This window comes from Empidonax traillii, unplaced genomic scaffold (assembly GCF_003031625.1).
Source record: "Empidonax traillii isolate 1590-97213 ecotype Southwest subspecies unplaced genomic scaffold, ASM303162v1 scaffold1996:size43841, whole genome shotgun sequence".
NCBI lineage: Eukaryota > Metazoa > Chordata > Aves > Passeriformes > Tyrannidae > Empidonax > Empidonax traillii.
The window spans coordinates 11,178-37,641 of record NW_020957189.1 but is presented as its reverse complement, the minus strand read 5'-3'; the positions used below and the strand labels follow the sequence as shown (position 1 = coordinate 37,641).

The window sequence follows — 26,464 nt, the reverse complement described above, 5'->3', positions numbered from 1 at the left end:
ATATAGCTTCCCAGGTTTTTTCTTTTTGCTTTGCCCCTGGGGATACCACATGGCATGCAGTGCAGGAACTGATGTAATTTTGCTTTTGTTTTAGCTGGCCAGGTTATACTCTGCCTTTATTATTGGTTAAACCAGTTCCTCTGCATCACTGTGTTTTATTGCAGCTTCTTTAGTAAATTGTAACTCCAACTTGTAATCTCTCTTGGTATTTCTTCTTCCACTATCGAATGGAGGCAGTCGAATAGGGTTAATTTCTCCCATCAGTTTTCTTTTAAACCAGCACACCATCCCACAGCTTGTGGAGTGCAAGACTTGATGAAAGAAGTGAGAGGGCTGCTGTTAGTACAGTCTGTCTTAGAAACAGGTCATCATGATTGACCTTGGCTTTCTCTAGTAATTCAACGAGCACCTATCAAATATCATTTGAGGGAAAGGAAGGGAAGAATGGGAGGAATGATAGGAAACCTCTCAAGGCCATGGAAAAGATCTGCAAAAGCAGGTCCAGAGGAGGGCTGTGAAGATGATTAAAGGAATGAAACACCTCTCCTATGAGGAAATGCTGAGAGAGTTGGGGGTGTTCAACCTGGAGAAGAGAAGGTTCTGGGAAGACCTCATTTAGGTCTTTCAGTACCTAAAGGGAACCTATAAGAAAGATAAGGACAGACTTTTTAGGAGGGTCTGTAGCGATAGGACAGAGTAATTGTTTTAACTTGAAAATGGGTAGATTCAAACTAGTTATAAGGAAATTTTTTACAATGAGGGTGGTGAAACATTGGCACAAGTTGCCCAGAGAGGTGGTAGATGCCCCATCCCTGGAAACATTCAAGATCAGGTTGGATGGGGCTCTGAGCAACTTTATCTAGTTGAAGATGTCCCTGCTCATTGCAGGGGGGTTGGACTAGATCATCTTTAAAGGTCCCTTCCAATCCAAACTATTCTATGATACTATGATTTCTGGAAAGCAGAATAATTTTGCTCTCTAGCCATCCCTACATATACTCCCAAACCCATTGCATTGGTCCTTTCTCAGCCCTGAACAGAGGAGCACCCTGCAGCCAACTGCTCCAAGTTCTCTCTTCCACTCAAATGGCACAAAGAGACTGTTCAGATCCTTGGTCTGTTTACCAGTCAACTGTGCTTTACATCAGAAAACAGAATCTAAAAATTCCAGACAAAGCCCAAAGAGGGTCTTTAAGAGGCTCCTCAGTGTGACTTAAAAAGCTGTACCCACCAACACAGGGTAAAATTCCTGTCTTCTACTGTAGAAATAATGAACGAGGGAAATACCTGAAGGCCCAACTCCAGAGAAACTTTCAGAAGAGTGATGTCTGGCAAGCTGTCCATGAGTGTTGCTATTTTAAATGCATCTTGGGCAAGTTTGAAGATGTGTGATGAGGAGTGGATATTTTTTTGAATGGATTCTAACACTGTTTCCAGCCTCTGAACATCACCTGCAAGGTGTAAACAGAACAAACTTCCAAAACATCCTGAAATGCATTATAATTGAGCTTGCCATTGATATGAAATAGTACAATGTTTCAGTTATCCACATTTTGCTTTTTATAAACCTTCCATAATTAAATTACATGAACAAAAGATGCAAGACAGCACAAACTCCTCTAGTGCCTGATGGTGTTTGTGTAGTACATGGCCAAAAGTCATCCTGATTTGTGAATTTTAGAAGTGATTTGTTCACTCCTGGATTTCACAATCTATATTGTGCATCAGAAGAACAAAAAGCTATTTCATCAGCCTCAAATCAAGCCCATCTGGCTACCATCTATCTAGTTTAACCACTTTTCTAGAAAATGAAGTGACAAGTTTAAGTCAGTTCAATTTGTTGTTCCCTTTTCAAGCTCCTGTCAGACTGCAATTTGAATTCCTAAACACAAGTTTTATAATCTGTTTATTCCATGAAATATTAAAAGCATACACTTAGTTAAGTAGGTAATTTACAGCAATGTACCTTTGGCTGCTGTTAGCATGGTGGATGCCAGCTCACATTGCTGGGATTCGATGTGACTTAGGGTGAACCAGCGGGGATATCGATTTGGAGCAACTGATACAATGTGGTGTGGATGGGACATATCTCCCAAAGGAGTCGTAGATTCCAATACTCGCAACCTGAAATAAGAAAGAAATCCTCTTCCTTACATCATTATTGTGTTGGGTTATTCATAAGCAAAACTAAAGTTGCAAGAACACTTGATCTTGTTTATTAAATGTGCAGTTTGGGGTATAAAGGTATTGGAAAACAACTTCTTTTCTTGGGGAATCTTAAAAGTCCATTTACCAAACTTGCCTACATCAATGGGCATCTGCAGGAATTCACAGGACAATAAAGCCATTGTGCTAGTTTGGGCTGGGGCAGGGTGAATTTTCTTCAAAGTGGCTGGTATGGGGCTATGTTTTGGATTTGTGCTGAACACAGGGTTGATAATACAAAGATGGTTTTGTTATTGCTGGGCAGTGCTTACATAGAGCCAGGGCCTCTTCTACTTTTCATACTGCCACACTGGCAAGGAAGTTGGGGGTGCATGGGAGGTTCGGAGGAGACACAGCTGGGACAGCTGACCCCAACTGACCAAAGGCGTATTCCATACCATATGACATCATGCTCAGTATATAAAGTGGGGGGGTAGAAGGAGGAAGGGGGGGGGGACACACACATTTGGAGTGATGGCATCTGTCTTCCCAAGTAACTGTTATGCCCTGCTCTCTTGGAGATGGTTTAACACCTGCCTGACCATAGGAAGCAGTGAATGAATTCCTTGTTTTGCTTTGCTTGTGTGTGCGGCTTTTGCTTTCCCTATTAAACTGTCTTTATCTCAACCCACAAGTTTTCTGGCTTTTATCCTTCCAGTTCTCTCCCTGGTCCCACTGGTGGGGGAGTGAGAAAGCGGCTGTGTGGTTCTTGGCTGCTGGCTGGGGTTAAACCACGAAAGCCATTCATTAACCAAGGCAGCAGAGAGTTTTTGCATCGTCCATAGAGTTTTTTCCCCTGCCTTATTTCAGTCTTTGAACCACTGTCCTCAGGAAGGAAGATAGAGTAGTTCTCCATCATATTGAGAACAGGTAAGTATTTTCCAATATTTTGAATATACTTTTTCCTCACTTGCATATGCTCTAAGTAAGGGGGAGTGACATTCAATAAGTCATTTGGTTTTTGACCTTGAAATAAATAGACATACCATAAAAGACATTTTGCTGTTCAAATAAATATGAACTAATTTTTAAAGTACCTAAACCCTAGACTACCAATATCTAATAATGCACATGTTAATATGAAAAAAAAATACTTCCCTTTTGTTTTGAATCAAGAGTCAAATCTCTTCCTTAGTAATACTGAGGCACATCTATATAGCTTTATATATGTAAAACTAAAATACATATAAATTCTCCAGTTGATTTTTTCCAAACACAGAGGGGGGAGAAAAAAATGCATTATTAAATAATTTCAACAAACAGGAAAAATCCTAACTACTTAATGCAAAAAGTATTATTAGGTTATAAGTAACCACAAAGAGACAAAAAGCACAAAAGGAAAATATTTTGTCACTTTGAATTTCATTGTCAGCTTCTATTGTTCCTTTGCTGTGAAAAGAAAGGCTGTAGTGAATTGGTGGTTTTCACGTGATTTTGACAAGATTAGGGAACATTATAACAAGCACAAACAGATTTAGCATTCTTCATTTTTTTCACTTTCAAACATCAATTATTTAGCTAGGTTTTAGCAAAGCTACTTTGTGATGAAACATCACTACTGAAGTCTGACTCACAAAGACTGGGTTGAAATTCAGGCTTAACAGGGAATTAGCCAAACTAAACCAAACATTCAAGTTCAGATTCCAAGTGAGCTGTCAACTATGTCCACATCCTCCAAGGCTGTACTTCATATGTTTCAGTGTTGCAAGCAGAGAACTGTAGACAGAAGTGACCATCAAAGATAGTGCACCCTGTCCTTGCAGACCTGAGGTGCATGAAAGAAAGGCCTTATGGTCTCAGATTCTATTGGTTTCACACTGAGTGTTCCTCATACTAAAAGAGGATTAAGAAGAAAAAGAAATGACAACAGATGATTTTGAATGCAGAGAGGCAAAATACTCCAGAGTTGTCATCACGGGAAGTTAACTTTGATAAATGTTTAAGAGGAATGGCATGCTGCCATCGCATTCACTGAAGCATTCAGTGCACTGTGCAAAGCTACTGATAGATGTCTATTCTAGCCTTTTAATGTTGTTTCAGTAGTTTAGTTTAAGGAGAAAAGCTCCCCACAATCTCTGAGAAACACTTAAGGTAGTGACTGAAATGAAATACAGGGACACAAATCTACTTTATAAAATTAATCTTTTAAAAATTCTAAGTCTAAAAATTCTAATTCTAAAATTATAATCATAAGCAGCCAGTATGCAAAGTCACTTTTCATATTTCTTAGATTCCTTCCCCAACATCTACTATTAGACACTCTTGGAGGCAAAAAAGCCCAAACAATCTAAGCAGACCTTTGGGCTGACTTGATAGTAGCTGTTTTGTTCTTATGCATGCCCTCCCATTTAGTCCTTTGAACATGGGACTATTTTCTCCCCATTTAGCTTTCTGGAGTGTGCTAGTTTTGGCTGGTGTAGAGTCAATTTTCTTCACACGCTGGTATGAGACCGTGTTTTGGATTTGTGCTGAACACAGTGTTGATAACACAGAGATAGGGTTTTTTATTGCTGAGCAGGGCTTACAGAGCAAAAGCCTTTTCTGCTTCTCATACTGCCATGCTGGCAAGGGGACTGTGGGTGTGTATTGGGTCTGGCTGAGTTGATTTCCCCACAGTAGCCCTCACAGTGCTGTGCTTTGCATTAGGAGCTGGAAGGGTGTTGATAACACAATAGTGTTTTGGCTACTGCTGAGCACAGCATCAGCACTGTAACATTTCTTCCTCAGTTGAGGGCAAGATCCTGGGAGGGGACACAAATAGGCCAGCTGACCCAAACTGACCAAAGGGATATTCCATACCATATGACATCGGCTCAGATATAAAAGCTAAAGCAAGGAGAAGGAAGGCAGGCATTCTTTGTCTCCAATGGTTGCCTGCTGAGAAACCATCACGTGTGCTGAAGCCCTGCTTCTCGGGAGTGGTTGACCATCGCTGCTCATGGAGAGGATAAACCATGCTATCTTTCGCTTTTTGCGCACACAAGCTTCTGCTTTACTTTTTGCTTTAAATAACCTGCCTTATCCCAACTCACAAGTTGTTTTTTCCACCTTACTATCTCCCCTGTCCAGCTGTGAAGGGGAGTGATAGAGTGACTGGGTGGGCACCTGGCATTCAGCCAAGGTCAACCCACCACAGTCCTTTCTGGCGCCCAATGTAGGGAAAGATAAAGGCATTTATATATACATATATATATATCATGCTATTGTAATAATAACTATTGAATAGCAAGCTCCTGTGCAGGACACGGAGTTTGCTGGCTGCACTGCTTATCACTTTATTTTGCTAAGTTTTGGGAACATACTAATCTAAACAATGGCTCTGTGCTTTGCTTTTACACTAATGGCCTTGTTATGCTTGGGGAGTTGTTATCTTCTGGGGAGCTATCTGGGAACGATGGAGGAATACACTTTCCCTTCCCCCCCAATATTGATATAAATGGTTTTATAATGAAGTCTCCCATGCTCCTTGCTAATCCTTATGTGAGCTGTTTGGTAATGTTACTTTTACTAATACTGTCAGCACATTATGGAGTTCTTGGAATCTGGTGTTATCCTGGTGTAGGAGAAAACAAACTTTAGGTGATAATATATTGGGATGCACCCTGAGGTGCCAAGTTCCTGGGTGGCAGGGTGTGTGGAAGGATTTGGACAGGTTCCTAGGGCATTTGACACCTCCCATTTCCTGGGACTTCACACCTGAACAGGTATTCGACCCTAGCAAACTGATCTGATGGAAGGGTGCCTTGCCTACCCTAATCAAAGCCAGCAGCTTCTTGCCCTGTACTGGGGCCTGGCCTGTGCTTATTGAGCAGGCTCAGAAGACTGTAGTGGAGGCAGGGACACAAACTGCAATGGAGGACACTATGGCTTAGGTAGGGACTCAAACCACAACAACTACAGTCATCGCCCCAGCAGTGAAAAGGAAGAAATGGATAAGGCAAGCTACAGGTCCATATCAGCGATTAGTAATGGAGGAAAAGGAAGAAGGAGAAGGAGAAGGAGTAGAAGGAGGGGAGTGGGTAGATAAAAAAGCCAGTCCTTCAACAAAGGAAGTCAGACAAATAAAACAGGAAACCGAGGTTACCTGGTCCCTGACCTCATCAGAGCTCCAGGACTTACAGAAAGATTACAACCACCAGCCTGGTGAGCAGATTCCTACCTGGCTGCTTCAATGCTGGGACAACGGGGCTGATAGTCAACAACTGGAAGGTCAGGAAGCCCAACAGCTATGATCTCTTGCCAGAGATTGTGAAATTGAAAGAGGAATTGGAAAGGAGAGAACAATTTACAGTCTTTGGAGATGGTTCCTCTCAAGCATGAGGGAAAGATATCCATTCAAGGAAGATCTAATGAGCTCCCCAAAAAAGTGGGCCACAGCAGATGAAGGTATCCAGTACTTGAGAGAATTAGCAGTGCTGGAAATAATCTATAGTAACCTAAGAAGGGATGACACCCCCAAAACCCTAGAAGATGTTCCTTGCACAATGGCCATGTGGAGGAAGGTGGTTCAAAGAGCCCCTGTGTCATATTCTAACAGTCTGGTAACAGTATATTACCCAAAGATGGATCCACCAACTGTAGAGGTGATGTCCTCCTGGCTTTGAAATGTAGAAGAAACTCTGGGCACTTCCTCATTCCCATTGACCAGCACCTCATCTCTCAGGGGCAGCCCAAGAGATCAGTCCCCTCCTGCCCCAGTCAGAGGGAAAGGAAGCCCCAAGCGCAGGCTGTGTGGTGAACTCTAGTTCTTTCTGCATGACTGGGGGAAGACATGAAGAAGTGGGATGGTGAACCCACCTTTAAGCTGGAAGCCCAAGAACGTGAATTAAGAGGGAAGAGAACTGTTGAGAAGGGGTCACCCAGGAAAGCTGTCCATGTAGTTGCCACAGAGACCCAAGAAAGAAATCAGCGACCTCTCAGACAGAGACCAATTCCTTTGATCCTGGTGAGCGGACCTCTGGTCTGGCATTGCAAAGGTCAGACAGTGAATACTCTGACCAGGAACAGGAATAGAGGGTCCCTGCCTTTGGCCAAGAGGAGGAAAGGGATGATTGGGTCTACTGGACTGCGTGGATTCGATGGCCTGGGACATCGGATCCACATAGGTATAGAGCTTTGGTAGATACGGGTGCACAGTGCACACTAATGCCATTGAGGCACAGAAGTTCAGAACCCATCTGGACCTCTGGAGTGACGGGGATGCCAGGAGTTGTCTGTATTAGAGGCTGAAGCGAGTTTAAGAGGGGACAAGTGGGAAAAGCACCCCATTGTGACTGGCCCAGAGGTCCCTTGTATCCTTGGCATTGATTACCTCAGGAGGGGATATTTCAAAGATCCCAAGGGGTATCGATAGGCTCTGGTGTAGCTACTGTGGCTACAGAGAGGATCAAACAATTATCTGCCCTGCCTGGCCTCCCAGAAGATCCTTCCATTGTGGGATTGCTGCAAGTCTAAGACCAACAAGTGCCCATTGCCACCAGAACAGTGCACCGACGGCAGTATCGCACCAACCAAGACTCCATAATTCCCATCCATGAACTAATTCGTCAACTGGAGAAACAGGGAGTGATCAGCAGGACCTGCTCACCCTTTAACAGCCCCTTATGGCCAGTTCAAAAGTCTAATGGGGAGTGGAGGCTGACAGTGGACTATCATGGCCTGAATGAAGTCACAACACCTCTGAGTGCTGCTGTGCCAGACATGGTGGAACTTCAATAAAAATTGGAGTCAAAGGCAGTCCAGTGGTGCCACAATTGATATTGCCAATGCATTTTTCTCCATTCCTCTGGCAAGAGAGTGCAGGCCACATTTTGCCTTCACCTGGAGGGGTGTCAAGTATACCTGGAATCAACTGCCCCAGGGGGTGGAAGCACAGCCCAACCATCTGCCATGGACTGATCCAGACTGCACTGGAACAGGGGGGAGCTCCAGAGCACCTGCAATATATTGATGATATCATTGCATGGGGCAAGGTAGCAGAAGAAATTTTTGAGAAAGGAAGGGAAATAGTCCTAGTTCTTCTCAAAGTTGATTTTACCATAAAACAAAGTAAGGTAAAGGGACATTCATGGAGGATTCAGTTCTTGTGAATAACATTGCAGGATGGACACCATCATGTGCCCATGGATGTAGTAAACAAAATAGCATCTATGTCTCCACTGGCTAACAAGAAGGAAACACAAGCCTTGTGGCTTCCTGGAGGATGCACATTCCAGGTTATAGTCAGCTTGTGAGCCCCCTCTATCGAGTGACCCAGAAGAAGAACCATTTTGAGTGGGGCATTGAGCAACAACAGGCCTTTGAGCAGATCAAGCAGGAGATAGACCATGTGGTAGCTCTGGAGCCTGTTTGAACAGGGCCAGCTGTGTGAAATATCCTCTACATGGCAGCTGGGGAGCATGGTCTCACCTGGAGCCTCTGGCAGAAAACACCAGAGAAACCTGAGGTTGACCAATAAGGTTTTGGAGCCAGGGTTATGGAGGATCAGAAGTCCACTACATGCCAATTGAAAAGGAGATATTAGCAGCCTATGAGGGGGTGCGAGCCACCTCAGAAGTTGTTGGAACAGAAACCTGTCTCATCTAGGCACCGTGATTGCCCATGCTGCACTTGATGTTCAGAGGGAACATCCCCTCAACACATCATGCAACCAGTGCTACATGGTGTAAGTGGGTAGCTTTGATCACGCAACAAGCCTGAATGGAAAAACCCAATTTCCCAGAAACCCTGGAAGACATTATGGACTGGTCAGAAGGCAGGGATTTTGGAGCATTGCCTGAAGAGGTGACTTGTGCCCAAGAAGCACCACCATATAACAAGTTACCAGAAAACGAAAGAGGCTACACTCTATTTACTGATGGATCTTGCCGTGTGGTAGAAAACCATCAGAGGTGGAAAGCTGCTGTGTGGAGTCCCATATGAAGCTGCTGAAGGAGAGGGCAAGTCAGGCCACTTTGCAGAAGTGAAAGCCATCCAATCAGCCCTAAAGATTGCCGAATGAGAAAAGTGGCCTGTGCTATACCTCTATACTGAATCCTGGATGGTGGCTAACACCCTATGGGGGTGGCTACAGCAATGGAAGAAGGTCGATTGGCAATGCAGGGGTAAACCCATCTGGACTGTTGCATTGTGGCAGGACATCCCTGCACGGGTGGAAAATATGACTCTGAAAGTTCCTCACGTCGATGCTCACATGCCCAAAAGTCGTGCCACTGAAGAACATCAGAACAATAGGCAGGTGGATAAGGCTGTCAAGATTGGAATAGCCCAGGCAGACTTAGACTGGGAGCAGAAGGGTGAGCTATTTATAGCCTGATGGGCCTATGAAACATCAGGACATGTAGGAAGAGATGCAACATACAGATGGGCTCGTGATCAAGGGGTGGACCTGACCATGGAGGCCATCACACAGGTTATTCATGAATGTGTAACGTGTGTGGCAATTAAGTGAGCCATGCGAGTAAAATCTCCCTGGAATAGAGGGCAGCGGCTGGGTTTCCAATATGGTGAGGCCTGGCAAATTGACTACATTGGACCACTGCCATGAACACGCCAGGGCAAGAGCTACATACCATGGTGGAGGCAACGACTGGCTGACTGGAAACATATCCTGTAAACCAGGCCACTGCTTGAAACACCGTCTTAAGACTTGGGAGACATGGTGACATGGGACCCCAGAGAGAATTGAATCAGACAGTGGGACTCACTTTTGGAATAATCGCATAAGTTCTTGGGCAAAGAAACATGGCATTGAGTGAATCTATCACCCTTATCACCCACAAGCCTCTGGGAAATTTGAGAGGTATAATGGACTGTTGAAAACTATGTTAAGAGCATTAGGTAATGGGACATGGAAGTATTTGAAGGCAAATTTAGCTGAAGCCACTTGGCTGGTCAACACTAGGAGATCTGCCAACCACCCTGGTCCTGCCCAAACAAAACCCCTACACACTGTGGGAGGGAATAAAGTCACGGTACTACACATAAGGAAGTGGCTGGGGAAGTCAGTGTGGGTTTCTCCTCCCATGAGAAAAGGCAAACCCATCCGTGGGATTGTCTTTGCTCAGGGACCAGGGTGTACCTGGTAGGTAATGAGGGAAGATGGGGAGAGCCGGTGTGTGCCTCAAGGAGATTTAACCGTGGGGGAAAGATGATGTGTGTTCTGAGTTGTATGTTGCAGGAAGTAAAGTCACAGGATAATGAAGAGTGAATTCTGTGAGGAACAAGGACAGTGTGACGATGACCCGAGCTGGGCTGGGGTTGGTGCCCAAAAATCAATTGCTTCTCCTGCCCTGGGTACCCATCCAATGGAATGGAGGCCAAGACCTGAAGGGATGGAAGAAGGCCATTAAACAAGATCTGTGCAAGCGTGGGACATAGATATGGGAACTGAGTATGATGTAAATGGTATGGAATAAGGGGTGGAGGTTGTATTGGGTCTGGCTGAGTTGGAGTTCATTTCCCCATAGCAGCCCTCATAGTGCTGTGCTTTGCATTGGGAGCTGGAAGGGTGTTGATAACACACTGGTGTTTTGGTTACTGCTGAGCACAGCATCAGCACTGTAACATTTCTTCCTCAGTTGAGGGCAAGATCCTGGGAGGGGACACAAATAGGCCAACTGACCCAAACTGACCAAAGGGATATTCCATACCATATGACATCAGCTCAGATATAAAAGCTAAGGCAAGAATCAGGAAGGAAGGCAGGCATTGTCTCCAATGGCTGCCTGCTGAGAAACCATCACGTGTGCTGAAGCCTTGCTTCTCGGGAGTGGCTGACCATCGCTGCTCATGGGAAGTGGAGGATAAACCATGCTTTCACTTTGCTTTTTGCGCGCACAAGCTTCTGCTTTACTTTTTGCTTTAAATAACCTGCCTTATCCCAACTCACAAGTTGTTTTTTCCACCTTACTATCTCCCCTGTCCAGCTGTGGAGTGATAGAGTGACTGGGTGGGCACCTGGCATTCAGCCAAGGTCAACCCACCACAGGGTGCATGGAGGTTGGGAGTGGGCAGTCAGGACAGGTGATCCTAACTAACCAAAGGGATATTGCAGACCATATGAAATCATGGTCAGTACATAAAGTGGGGGGAAGCAGCTAAGCAGCAGATGATCCCAAGACTGCTGCTGAGATGCCTCTTTCCTCATTTCCTCACCACTAGCATCATACACACACACAACCACACCAGTAAGAGAACACACACACATGCTAAAGCTGTTGTTTAACACAAAACCACACATTCCAATAGAAGGATTTGTAACATACAATGCTGTTTTATAGTTGTATATAAACACTAATTGTATATTTATAAATTATTATGTTGTAGTTAGTACATAGATTGCTTTTACAGATGACACAACCAAAGTAATTTCTCCTTAAAGAAAACAATGCTTCTTGATTACCAAGCTTTTCCCCCTTTTTCAAACTGCTGCTTGTGTTCTTTCTAGATGACTTGTGAATACATACCGCATGGCTCTCAGTGCAGTTTTGTATGCCAATTCAGCATCATGAGGTAGGAGAGAGGTGAAAAGGTACTTGGCAAATGTGTGCATTGGAACACTCTCTCGATGGATGATTTCACCTAAACCACTATATGGTCCAGCTGTGGGAAAAAGAAAGAGAATATCAGTCTTCACAGTTAAAACCCAACTTCTGGACCTTTAAAAGCATTCACTATATATGGGAGAGCCCAGCTGGTTCTGGGGTCTCTGTGTAACTGAGAAATCGAAGATGGAACATCTACACCTGGCAGAGTGTCAGCCATGGACAAAAAGGACTGTGCCACAGAATGGATTTCCTGTCAGGAATGCTGACTCATTGTTTTTAGACATGCGTGGATGTATGTCCAATTGTGAGTTATGTTACTGAAAACCAATTGTGTGTATACATGTGTCACCGAAAACTGTATAAAAGTAGCTGCAGTGGCTGTAATAAGGAGTTCCTGGTTTCCTGAAGCCATGTTGTTCCCACCTCAACTGCAACAACTATACCTTGAGTTAGAATTGGTATTCAGAGACAGCTTGCTGTACAAAAGGTAAAGTTATATTGATATTTTTTTGAAATATATTACAAGTATATTAAATACCATTTATTCTTTGAGACAACAAGATACACTGTAAATTGTAGAGTACTAAGCACACTACCAGTGCACATACAAATGACAGAATGGTCCCAGGGTTCCATGGGGCTCATTCAGAAAATCTATGGTATGCAAAAGTAGAAAGTGATAATCCTAGCTTTGCCTCTGTGTCATTATATTGTGCACATGAATTCCTATGCACCCTCTGTTGGTGCATAATTGTTTTATCACAAATCCAGAAAAAAAAGTGTCTACAGTGGAAAACCAGGTATCTTTAATTGAAGTTACATGACTAATCACTATAGCAGCACCTGATCCCTAATTATGTCTCACCTGACATTAGGCATTTAAATAACCCTTTGGTTTGGACTTGGTCTCCAGAGAAGACTAGGTCAGATCTTGCATAGAAGTTGGTTTTGTTAGTCTATTATAGCCACACAATCTTTAAAATTGTATTTGTTGTGGAGAAGCTATTCCCGTTGTTGGGGCAATAGATTTTGCTCGCACTCAGTGCAGTACTTCATAACAGCAGTGTTAAGACTGACAACAGAAATGACAATGTAAAAAAAATTACATGAAACTATTTGCTTGCTGAGTTCTGAATATTCACAGTACATAAGAATTCCATTTTTACATTTTTCCTGCAACCTTTACACTGTTATTCCTATTAATAGGAAAATTGTGTCAAGCAGCTTTTTACTTCAGTGGCTAGAGGTACAGGTGTTAAACATTGCAAGATACAGAATAAGAATCTTACATTAAGTATTATTGGACAATTATTGCACAAATAGCAGCCAGCAGTCCTAGAAGTTACTACTTCCTCTTCTACTAGAGATTCCAACCCACCACACTTGGATGGATGAATGACTGTGAGCACACTTCTTCATTGCAGTCACATGTGTCATAGCTTCCAGCAGTGGTTCAAACTAAGATGACTGACACTTCACTGAAGCAGATGAGGAGTACTCACAAAATTTATTCAACCACTTCTGCTGCATGGGATGATGAACTCCATGAGAGAGAGATGGTAACAACTTGGACCAGCACAGCTGTTTCAGCAATGTTTTTAACTAGTGCCTTAGCACAAAATGCAGATAAAATCACTAGGCATGTAAAAAAAAATAAAATCTGAGCTCCATAGGTGGGCATTTCTGAAGGCTGGGGTTAATCACAATGGAAACATCAATGAAGATTAGGTAGGTGACAGTATGTCTCAATCATTTAAAGTTGAAAAGTTCAAAAACTAGCTGGCATTGCTTCAGTGAAAGAAGCCATTTCATGAATGTTTGCCAGTCGGTGGTCCATTCAGAACGCAGTTAGGACGTGAAGAATATATGACAAAGTATTTATATGAAGATATAGTCTGCCATTGACTCAAGCAAAAAAATAGAACAGTTCTTGCAATGCAGTCTTATGTTCTCCTTTCCCACTCATTCAAATGGTAGCTACATAGAGCATGCATTAATCTGCATTAACAGCATAGAAATCAGCTTAATACTGAATTAAGCTTTCTTTATTATATCTACAGAACTTCAACTATCAAACCACAATTGATATGATTAGAATCTTAAATCACTGCACAGTTTTTCCTCCATGTGATCTGTCAGTTTCTGCCTTGCCTGGAGTAAACTGAAGCTATTGCAGAAAAGCCAAATTTCTCAGCACACAGTAATGCAAGACCATTGTTGCACACTGCTCACCACAGCAATTTTGTTAATAACCATTTTAGCAGGTTTTCTCCTATGATCACTTGTTTACTACTCTAAGAAAACAAAGAGAATATCAGTGGTCAAAGTATCAGAGAATACTTGAGAGAAATCCTGCCTTTTCCTCATACAGCATCCTTACCAGTAAATAGATCTATCAAATTGATTTTATAATCCATAGGATACCTCTATGGTGGTGAATAGCTGGATCCAGCAAGAAGATGTTCTTGTCCAAAGGCCATAAAACAGCAGTTATGGCCATACCATAATGGAAACTCTCATTATGGTGCAGCTCCTCTACAGTTTCAAATGGCATCACCAGTAGGTACCAAAGTCTTTAAGGATCTGGGCAATAATAGTGACTCAAAGCTGAGAACCCTAAACAACATACTGCATCTCCTCCATAAAGAAATAGTTTTAAAAAACAAATGTCTTATAGAAAGGAAGCAAAACCTGACTGCTATGTAACAATCTTCACAACTTACCCAGAGCAGTATCAAACTCCCCACCATCCCTTGAGTAAGCACTCAAAACTTGGACCATGCCCTTTTTCCTTGATTTAAAAAAAACCTTAAAACTAGAATGACAACCTTAGAACACATAAGACTACTCTGTGAATGGGAGGCTTAAGTGCTATATGTCAAGCCTTTTAAAAAATAAGGCAAAAGCATGCACTTTTTTTGTACAGATTTTATTGCAATGCAAGTTATTTGTCTTAATCAAAATTTAGTCACAAGACCAGGCCTTAAGCCTCAATATTTGTCCATATATTTCAGTTTTCAAGTATGATACAAACTTCTGAGGCAACTCATTTTCCTAATTGCTACAAAGAAAATGTTATTTTTCTGTCCCAGCAAATTTAAGTTTTCTGAGCTCTTCACTTGGGAACAGAGGTAAAAATCTTCATACATTTACAAAGCTGCCAGTCCTTTTTCAGTATTCAAATGACATTTACTACCCAAGAACTGTTGATGATAACTGATGTCTATATTATTTGTGAGCCTGGGTTGTATAATTAGGATACTAAACAAATCTAAATAACAAAATGCAATAAAACTTGAAACTAAAGGCTTGTAGGTCAATAGATGCTTTATCTCTACAGTCATGTCATATCTGAAGTATGTTTGATTTTCATAAGAGATTGGAAATAAAATTTTGCTGGAGTTCTACATCAAAAACCATCTTAAATGTGTAAGGCAGTTTCCACTGGAATACTAATTCAGTGGGCTTGTGTAAGTGAAGACAGTTTTAAAAAGCAGTTAGCATCTACATTGAGCTACCTTCTAATAGGAAGACTGCTTGTTTTCGAAAAATCTTCACCAGAGTATCATCCAATTCAATTTCCTGTAGCTTAGAAATGAGCTGCTCCTCATTTCGACAAACCTTCTCTTGTGCATACAAGCCATCTGGCATTATCCGTTGCTGTCCCAGCCCTATCAGTGCTACTTCCACAGCCAGCATTGAATAAGATTCCCCTTCTTCTAAAAACTTGTGTGCAGGCAGCTGCTGGTACTCCACAGATTTGCATTGCCCCATGTTCTCTGTAAAGGGCAACACAAAGAAAAACACATCAGGAAATCATTAAAATCCATAATCTGCCTATAATGCCACATTTACAAATGCTTCCTCTGTCAGTATTCATTTTTAAAAATTATTTAAATTACTAGTGCAATCTCAATATCCAGTCATCCAATCTCAACTACCCAATCCAATTCCACATAGCAGAAATACACAAAACAATTAGGTTTTAAAAAGCCCACTTGAGTAAAAATAAAAGTTTACATTTTAAAATGCATGATTTGGAGAAAGGGAGTTTCTCCAGCTTTGTGTTAATAAGGCCAAAATTTGAAGATCTATTTCAATTTTTTTCCCCACCCATTTCTGCATTTCCTTAAAGCTTTGATGTTGTATAAATGGAAAGGTAAGGTGCTTATACACCTGCATAGATTTCAGTTGAAGCTATTAGGATAATGCAAATACAGTAGGCCTGGGATCTCCACAACTTTAAAGCATTCTGTTTGCTAGAGCTCTCTTCATGCTTCTTTATTTGTTACAGTTGTATTTATGATAAACATGTATAAATTTTCTGACTTTTAACACTAGAAATGCTACTTTTAGTAAAGATTACTTGTAAATTCCACACAGACCAAGCGATAATTTGCTTTAAAGAGTACTACTGATTCATTTGGCACTTCACCAATACACCATATGACAAAATGCTATATCAATCAGCTTACAGTCCAGTTTGGCAACAAAAAGTTGCAATGTATAGATATAAGGAGATGGACAGTTTTAGCAAATGAGATGGCAAAATGCATTTGGTAGATTGCATATGTGTGTGTAGGGGGAATTTGCTTTTCAACACACACTACTTTTATTTCATGGGATTGTTTTGGTTTTTTTTCTAATTGCAAAGAATTCTTCCAGAATTGGTGGATATGGGATTAGAAGTTTATTGAAGAAAATCTGATTGAATAAAATGAGTTTTGAGGTAAAGCCCCAAGAAGACTGGGGATGTGCATATAAAGGATCTATAGGTAGAGGAATGAATCAAGTTTCTGACCACACAGAAGGTGATAAGACACTACAACAGAGGTGGAAAGAGACTAAGGAATAAATCAGTTAAGGTCCTGGGAAGCAAATACTGAAATTAAAATGGGTGTATACATCCTGTCCTAAATCATGTATCAATACTACAACACTATTTTCCAATTCATAACTTTTATAGACCATGTACTTTATAGAACATCTATGTTATAAATTTTAAGTGTTTTGTCATCAGTTTGAAGTATTATGAGCAGCTGTAGATAAGAAGTCAAATAGCATCCTGGACTGCATAGGAGGAGCATCGCCAACAGATTGAGGGAGGTGATCCTTCCCCTCTGCTCAGCACTGGTGAGCCCACACCTGGAGTGCCATGTTCAGTACTGGGCTCCCCACGGACCTACTGGAGCAGATTCAGTGAGGGGCCACAAAGATGATTAAAGGACTGGAGCATCTCCCATATAAGTGACTGAGATGGCTGGGATTGTTTAGCCAGGAAAAGAAAAGGCTCAGTAGGATCTTACCAAAATATATAAATATATGCTGGGAGAATGCAAAGAAAACAGAGCAAGACACTTCTCAGTGGTATCCTGTGATGGGACAAGAGGAAATGGGCACAAACTTCTGAGCATAAGAAATCACTTTTTTTCTGTGAGGATGGTCAAACACAATAAGAGGTTGCGTGGTGTTCATTCTTGGGACTATTCAAAACTCAACTGGACACAGTCCTGGGCAACCTGCTCTAGGTGACTCTGCTCTGATAAGAGAAGGTGGACTAGACTATCTCCAGAGGAGCCTTCCAACCTCAACAATTCTGTGATTTCCTGTAATTTCGCAAAAAGAGGACAGAGCAATGTATATAAAGAGGGTTGCTGCTATAAAGTCTTATTCCATTTTGTTTCAAGCGTAAAATGTTGAATTGCCTTCAAGAATGAGTAACTGGTAATTTTTGAAGACTTTCATATAACTTATAACAAAAATGTACTGTAAACATTCTCTCTCCCCTGTGTTTTCTTAGGGAATGCAAATGCGAGTTCTTATACTATAAAGACACTGGCTTCCAAGTTAATTGGGAAAGGTAAGATAGAAAAATGCCTCTGGTTACTGAAGACTTAGAGAAGATTGCTCCCTTTGCATGGCCTTACCCGTGAAGTCTGAGAATCCATGGAAGCTCTCATCATCTACCCTGAAGGCTTCAATCAGGCTACTGAAGAGGGTGCCAATCGGATCCAAAGGATGTCCCACCCAACCTTCAAGATTTGTTATTGAGGTTACTCCTTTGTGGAGAAGTTCTGTGACAGAAAAGATGGAGGGAGGAGGGAGGGAAAGAGAGTGCATATTATCCCCTCAAAACAATTATAGAAGTAAAACTGATTAAAATGCTCTCAGCATAGGATTCAAAGTATTTCCAATAGTTTCTGCTTAGAAGGAGAAAATAGTATCTCAGTGTGAATTTATTGCCCTTTGTAAATATGTTAAAAGAGGAAAAAAAGAAAATGGACAAAGGCCAAACATTTTGAACACTAGCAAAGTACATTATGGGTCAAAATTTCAACAGTAGTATCTTTTGAAATCTCTTACTTGATACCAGTAACTTCTGAAAATGTCTGCCAAAAAATTATAGCAAAGACTTTTTTGCAAAATAATCATAACTGTTTCCTCACTCAAAAGATGCAGTACCATTTTCACATTTTAAGTGAAGCTGATGGCACTGAAATAAATTATTCTGAAATGTTCTATTTTAATAAATGATATGAACTTATTGCATCTAAATATTTATTGAAGTAATAAACTCATGAAGACAGTTCCTAATTAAAATTATATGAAAAAAGGGTATAATGTTTAAAGGAGTTATAAAAGAAAAAATTTGTCCTTTAAGTGCATTTTTTGTCATTCTAAAGTTTCAGTCAACAAATACCTTCATGGATACCTTGTTCTGTAGCCCTCATCCATCAGTTAAAACATGAAAAAATTGTTTAGCACAATAAATTGAAGGAAGTGTGGCTGTGGTAAAGAAGTTAGAGATTACTAAAATCCCTTTTTTAACTAAGAGTCTTATGGCAGTAGTTCCCCTTTAACTCCCAAGCTTTTTCTCCCAGACACATACACATGACTGAACTATGAGAGATTAGGTGCATTATCACAGAATCACAAAATATGCTGAGCTGGAAGGGACCCACAAGGATCAGCAAGTCCAACACTTAGCCCTGCACAGGACCATCCCCAAGAGTCATACCATATGCCTGACAGTATCGTCCAAATGATTCTTGAACTCTGACAAGCTTGGTGCTGTGACCACTTCCCTGGGGAGCCTGTTCCAGTTCCCAACCACCCTCTGGGTGAAGAATCTTTTTCTAATATCCAATCTAAACCTCCCCTGACACAACTTCAGGCCATTCCCATGGGTCCAGTCACTGGTCACTAGAGAGAAGAGATTAGTGCCTGCCCTTCCTCTTCCCCTCATAAGGAAGTAGTAGACTGTGATGAGGTTTCCCCTCAGTCTCCCCTTCTCCAGGCTGAACAGACCAAGTGACCACAGCCACTCCTCATACGGCTTCCTGTCAAGGCCCTTCACCATCTTTGTTGCCCTCCTTTGGAAGCTCTCTAATAGCTTAATGTCTTTCTTATATTATGGTGCCCCAAACTGCACACAATATTCCAGGTGGGGCTGCAACAGTGCAGACCAGAGCAGGACAATCACCTCCCTTGACCGGCTGGCTATGCCTTGCCTGATGCATCCCAGGACACAGTTGGCCCTCCTGACTGCCAGGGCACTGCTGCCTCATACTCAGCTTGCCATTGACCAGGACCCTCAGGTCCCTTTCCGTGACACTGCTTTCCAGCATCTCATTCTCCAGTCTGTACATCCAGGGTTGCCCCATCCCAGGTGCAGAATCTGGCACTTTCCCTTCTTGAACTTCATGTGGTTGGTGATTGCTCAGTCCACTAATTTGTTGAGGTCTCTCTGCAGGGCCTCCCTGCCTTCAAGGGAGTCAACAACTCCTCTGAGTTTTGTGTCATCTGCAAACTTGCTTAGTATCCCCTCCAGTTTTGCATCCAAGTCATTTATGAAGGTGTTGAAGAGCACAGGGTCTATGATAGAGCCCTGTAGAACCCCACTAGTGACAGGTCACCAGTCTGATGTTACCCCATTGACTATTATACCTCCCAGAAAAATCTTCTCCATAATTTCACCAGGCACTGAAGTGAGACTGACAGACCTGTAGTTTTCAGGGTCCTCCTTCTTGCCCTTCTTGAAAATCAGGACAAGGTTTGCCAGCCTCCAGTCAGCTGAGACCTCTTTTAATTCCCAAGTGACCATTTAAAAATTGTATACAAGCCATTACAGATAATCTGTTTCTCTGCTATTACACACTAACTTGTACCTGCCTTTGTGCTCTCTCATTCACTAAGGGTCATCTTTCTGAGTAATCATAAGTATTATCACAAAGCTTTAAAAGCTTGCTTTTTGCCTATTTAAATGTGCAGAGCTACAAAGTGAAACAACCACACTGTTGAACTCATTGTTCAGGACAATGGCTTTTTTTTTTTAAATAAACTGATATGTGATATGAAAAACAAAGTAGTAACTAATTGTCTTACTAACAAATAGTATGTGTTAAAAACGACAGGCAGAAGCACATATTACCAAAAAGGATTAATATCACTGACTTTTTACTGACTCACTTATATTCTGTTTAATCTATTATGTCTATTTATGAGCTTCACTTGTGTCATGCCAAACAAAGGCTTCAGTCCTCCATTCATACAGAGATTTAACATGATGTAACTAGTTCCACGAATGTCAGATCAGTCACATGCATGAAAGCTAAGTAGAAGTATGTGATGGTTGCTGAACTGAAACTATAGCTGCAGAATTAATCTTCTTATGGAGAAGACCAGCATATTTTGCACTATTAAAAGAAGATTCTTTAAATTCCAAACATAAAAGTGAAAAAAAAACCCCAAAGCAGTGAGTAGCAACATAGAAATTTCAAATTTCATGTTAAAGAAAGATATATTACCCAATAAAAAGACTCAGAGAAAATCTCTCAAGTAATAATGCAAAGTGCTTTTAAGTTTTGTTTAAATCTAGGATCCACAATAGTGCTCAAAATTTCTTTCTTGGGTATTGTGAAATGGACACACATAGGAACTGCCAACTAATTATTTTTTTTCAGTCAGGAGTCTACCTTGTCTTCAATTTCTAAATGATCATTTCTGGGAAAACACCTGCACATACACTTAAAAAATTTACACATGTGACTACACACTAGTATTTTTGCCTACAATGCATGAGGATACAAATAGTTAAGAGTAGTAATAAAGATCTCAAAAAAAATTTGAATGAAACGTGTTCTTGTAGTAGCTGAGAATGTAATTCCAATTTTTCCACATGCATTCTTTAACTACAAAGTCATCTCTTTCTTCTTCCACTACTACTTCAAACCTATGACAAAGTTCAGTGAAGGATTATTTTTGCTAGAATCTTCCTTCAAAAAGTAGGGGTAGTGTTTAGAGGAACACCACAGAAGATTTTATAAAGCCAGTGTTTCAAAAATCTTATTTCCAGTGATGTGAATCCACTAAAGTTTTAAGCATCATAAGAGACTTCTGGGAGAAACTGACAAATTTGAAGAATTTCTGTAGTGCAGACTTTGCCTAGTCAACTTTTGGCTTCCACCTCAGAAATAGCTCTGCTAAATTATACATCAGAGGAAAAAAATTATTTTAAATACCTGTCATTCCAAATGCAACTCTCTGTTTAAAAGCCTATAAATTACACAGGATGAATATTTACACTGTATAACAAAAAACTCTGATTGGAATAAAGGCCCCATCACCTTAGATGTATTGCAGAAGGCAGAACAGAGCCCTTGCCCTGCAGAGTTCACAACCCAGCATGAAATAAACCTCCGACATCCAGAATGTGACATTTACCACTATGATCGTTTGGACTGAAGAGTTAAAGTCACCTCTTTTGCTTTAGTTTCAAAAACAGTTTTTTCATCCAAAGTTCCGGTCTGGTGTTATTGTCACCTTGTCATGTCCTTTGCCCTTCTCTCTTCCCCACATTTACCTTTCTTCTGAGCCTGGAACATTTCCAGTTGTTTCTGCTGCTGCCTTCTTAGTGTATTAACAATAGCTATTGCTAGCCTCAGTGCTTCTCGTGGGTATCCATGAGATCGTAATGCATCCACCCTCGCACAGGCTGTAGGAACATGTTCTAAAATGGAGAAAATAATTGAGGAATAGCAATGCTTCCATGTCTGCAATGGCCTATTTTGCTAGGTTACTCAAAAGGGCTTTTTAGTTTCCTTTGATTTGTTTTTAAAACTATGCAAGAGAAATTTAAAGGACTGTTTCTGAGCCAACAATTCAAGGGAGTCTCTGTTCTTTTTTCCAGGCTTTTCATTCAGCTCCTCGCCACCCCCCAAAAATAATGCCATAGAAACTGAACAAAGCAGCAAGTCATGGAAACATCTTTCTGTCTTTCTGGTTTAGCCACTTACCATGCCAGAGGGGCCACCCCTGAGAGTCATAGAGTGAGTTTTCGGTGTTGTCATGGTAACAGTAGTTGGTGTATAGGTCACTGCTGATAATGTGCTGTAAGTGGCTGTCCTGCCAGTGCAGATCGCATGCCTCTATGGCTCGAGTGAACACCGTCCGATGTGGCCTGTTTGATGAATCTGTCATTTTCACAAGTTCAGAAAGCTGCATCAGCTTTTACTCATTCATATGTGAATCAGTCATTCACAGTATTCTTGCCTTCTGCCTCTTCACCAGCCCCTAACTGACAGCAGCCTACCTTGACCCACTCTGCAAGAAGCAGACTATAGATGACATTTCACATCCTGTTACCCAACAGCTCAGGCAAAGTGTGTGCCATTCACTTTGCATTCAGAGAGATCTACAAACTATCATGGCTAATGCTAAATAGGACGTTGCAAAGGGAACAGCTAAAAATGAAGGACATTAAACAGTATGTACAGAACTCCCCTAAAAACAAACTAGAAAGTATATGGCACACAGCTACTCAAGCACCCCCAGCTTCTCTCCTTCTCAGAGCTACTAGGATGAGTGACAGATAAACATCACATGAAATATTTTTAGTTGTTCTCTTTGAGAAGTGACATTAACTTTAAGCACTTGGATATTTTTTTCGTCATAAACATATACAAATACTGCAAGGAAAGCAAGGCACTGAGGCCATAGGACTGACAATCCTTTACTGGATATCTTCCTATGGCAAAAGTGCTCTGTCTACATGGCACTGTGTCAATGAATGTTGAAATGTCATGTCAGGGTTGCCACTAGCCTGCAAAGGTTGGGCTGAACATCACAAGATCCAGAAAGCCAAACACCTCTGTAGGAAGTTATATATTGAATGAACTTCTGTCCCCAGCTAGCTGCAAGATTTAAAAATGAACTAAGTCTATTTCCTTTGGAGGTAAACTTTCAAGAAAAAGAAACAAGGAAAAACCCATCTATCACCTTTCACAAGCATTTAATTTTAACTTTTATGAAATATGTATCAAAACATTGAGGGGTTTGATGATTATGAGGGGTTTTTTCCCTGGTAAATATTCTGTGTCTTCCTCAGTTATTCGCAAAGTAGCAATCTTTGCTTGAAGATGACTGAAGAAGGCTTCTGTCAGGTTTGATAATCACATTTTTGATTAGAAAGCGTATATCGAGTAAGAGACACCTCCTCCAAGAAGGCAATATTAACTCTGCACCCCCACATGCCTGTTAGTGCAGACCACACAACACAGAGCACATCCCACAGATAAGTGCTTTAGTTTATCACACAGTTTAATGTAGTCACAACTGATCTCCCTTTAAGTAAGTACCAAAGGCTTTGTAACTGCAAAAAAAAAAAAAACAAACCTCCAAAACAAAAAACAAAACCACAAAAAAAACCCCAAAACCAGAAGTTATGTAAGATTATAGTAAAACAAAGAAATAACAGGCTTTTACATGACATGCTTCAGGGACATCCAATTTTTATGCAACAAGTATTTAGAAGGACCAAGTGAAAAGTTAGAAAACCTAACTTGCTTTGAAAACATTGCAGCTCCAGCACAAAAGTAGACCTTATTTATCCTTTCTGCAAGGATAGTATTAGTGAGAATAAATTTGGCTGGCCAATCCTCAACAAGAAACTTACTTGTCCCAGGAAAGACTGCTGTATTCTGCTGCAAGGCTCAAGTATATAAGATAGAGGCTATATTATATGTTTCAGTTAGTGCATATATTTAGGCTCACCTTGGTTAGCATTTGCACCCTGAGGCAAAGCATTGGTTAAATTGGGCAGCTCATTTCCATGGTTTCCATCTTCCCAGGGACAAACATCCACATCATTCCATTTTTTCAGCTGTTTTAGCCAACTGACCTTCTGCTCCAACTTGCAGTGGGGATTTAAGACTATACACATCCACAGAGCACCTGATTTTAAAGAAAATTGCTAAATTAGGTTTTCTATTAAAAATGCAGCAGCCAATGACTAATTGCAAACTTCTATTCTTTAACACATTTTCTCCCATAAGGCTACACTGCTTGTTTCCCAGCTATGCCTAACACCAGGTGTGGCCCATCCAAAGCAGTTTAAAGACTGTATCAAGCCAACCTTCTCAATTAAAAGGCATTAAATGGGTCTTTTGTATTAGGAAAGACATAGTTCACAATGTATGGCACATCAGACAAAGGCAAACAAAAATTCACATAAAGTTACATCAGGAAATTACCCAAGTTTTTCTTCTAATTTTTGTACAAAAACTATGTATTTTCCAGCTTCACATTACAGGAACCAAATAAGTGCATTAGTAAGACATGTATTTTGTAAACATATACTTCCACACTTGAAATCCAGCAGAAGCGGAGATTCAGTAAACGCTGGGTTTGTGCAGGCTAATAGCAAGAAGATATTTTTGCTGCTCCCACTTCAGTAATCTGGTTACACTAGAAAATTTATCTTACATTTTTTGTTTATGGAGCTTGAAGCGAAAGCTAATTTGCGCTGACATTTCTTATGTACCATCACTTTAGAAACTGCTCCCTGATACTACAGAGCAGGGCAGGCATAAATACATCAGGGTCTTTAGCAACAATTTTCAAATGGAAAGATTTTTCTCTAAGCTGTCTCTTCATCAGGATGGACTTTGACACAAGCATGAAGACATCTGAAAGTACTGTTCATTTGCTCATTAAGAACATGCCTTGTACACTACAAGAGATTTCGCAGAATCACAGAATATTCTGAGTTGGAAGGGACCCACTAAGATCATCAAAGTTCAACTTCTGGCCCTGCACAGGGTGGCCCCAAGAATAAAATTAGAAGAATATGCTTAAACTTTGCAATCTTTACGACAGGATGAAAAAAAGAATAAAAATGCAGCTGGTTCTTCCAAGAAACTAGAATTCTCATATTCAATCATTCTTTTGCAAACTAAGAATACAAAATGGATACCCAGAGCACAGGTCATCACATTATATTCATTCCTAAAGTAACTCAATATGTTGGTATGCCACAGCACAGGACCCAGTGGAAACAGCTTCATTCTTAAGGCTGCAAGTCCACTGCTATTCAGGATGACATAGAATGAGGAAGTAATATCAAAGAAATCTGAAAACCACAACAAAAAAAGATATGGTACAGTGCAGAACACCAGAGATCCACTACATTAATGCACAGTAGTTACATACAGTAGATCATGATGTTTTGTTGTTCTTTTGTTTGAATTTTTTTTTGGGGGGGGGGGGTTGTTTTTGTGGTTTTTTGGTTGGGTTTTGGTTTTTCTAAGTGCCATAGGAGCGAATAAAGCCAATACTGTTTTTATAAACTTCTTTTAAAATCAAATCATATTGCTTTGTTTTAGACACACTGTTAAACGCACTTCACTCCCCAAACAGAGTCAAATTATAGAATAGAATCACAGACTAGTTTGGGTTGGAAGGGACCTTTTAAGGTCCCCTAGCCCAACCCTCCTGCAAAAAACTAGATCAGGTTGCTCAGAGCCCTATCCAACCTGAGCTTGAATGTTTCCAAGGATGGGGCATCTACCATCTCTCTAGGCAACATGTGCCAGTGCTTCACCACCCTCATTGTAAAAAAAAAACAACACGTCTTCCTTATATGTACCCTCTTCCAGTTTAAAATCATCACCTGTCCTATTGTTACAGGCCTGTCCTATTTAGAGCAGCTGGAACCAGTTCATCACTGTGTGGGTGTAACCCAAACTGTGTATTCTACACCCTCTATGTCATTTCCCAGAAACTGTTACCAATAGATCATTTGCAGCAGCTGCCCAGAGCACACCTGACCCCTCAGGCTATAAGCTGGGTGTTAAGAGGCCTGTGAGACAAGAGGATGTTCCTGGAGCCCCCGGTGGTCTAGGGGAAATGACACTGCACTGTCACTGCAGAGACCCGGGTTCGATTCCCGGTCGGGGCCCCTCCCCGGGCAGATGGAGCTCGTTAGCCCATAAGGCAATCCATCTACATCCTGAGGACCTCGCTGCCACTGTCCAAGTGTGCTTGGCCCCGGCAGATGAACCTCAGGATTAAAGGGTGGGCTCAGTTCCGCGCACACTGTGTCTCACCTAAAAAATCCAATGCGCAGGCTGGAAGGTGTAAAGACCTTCCCCGGTTCTTTGTTTGCGAAGACTGGCCTGTCCTCCCACTCACAGCTTATAATTAGCCATTGTGGAATTCCCCACCCTGGGGGAGGTGCTGGGCATTCCTGCCTGAACCTGAGTGTATACAATCTTGAGATCTTGGGACTTCTTGGTACCACTCGTGGGATCCAGAGGAGGACCAGAACCTCGACCAGACTGTGACCACCACTCTCGACTGGACTGCGGACTGTGACCATTATTCATACCTACAGGTTTTTCCTCTCCTTTTACTTTTGGACTCAGGGGGACCAT

General features: G+C 41.4%; 1 protein-coding gene across 1 annotated transcript; it reads right to left on the bottom strand.

Moving 5' to 3' along the window:
• Positions 1-1,287: 1,287 nt before the first annotated feature.
• Positions 1,288-26,464, bottom strand: LOC114071397 (zinc finger SWIM domain-containing protein 6-like; the record flags this gene model as incomplete). Its single annotated transcript, XM_027909225.1, has 9 exons — positions 26,329-26,464; positions 23,805-23,984; positions 22,049-22,225; positions 21,616-21,762; positions 17,681-17,827; positions 15,272-15,532; positions 11,673-11,808; positions 1,967-2,124; positions 1,288-1,451 (listed from the first exon to the last, which is right to left on the bottom strand). Coding segments are annotated over exons 1-9 (1,506 nt in total), but the record flags the coding sequence as incomplete, so codon positions are not given.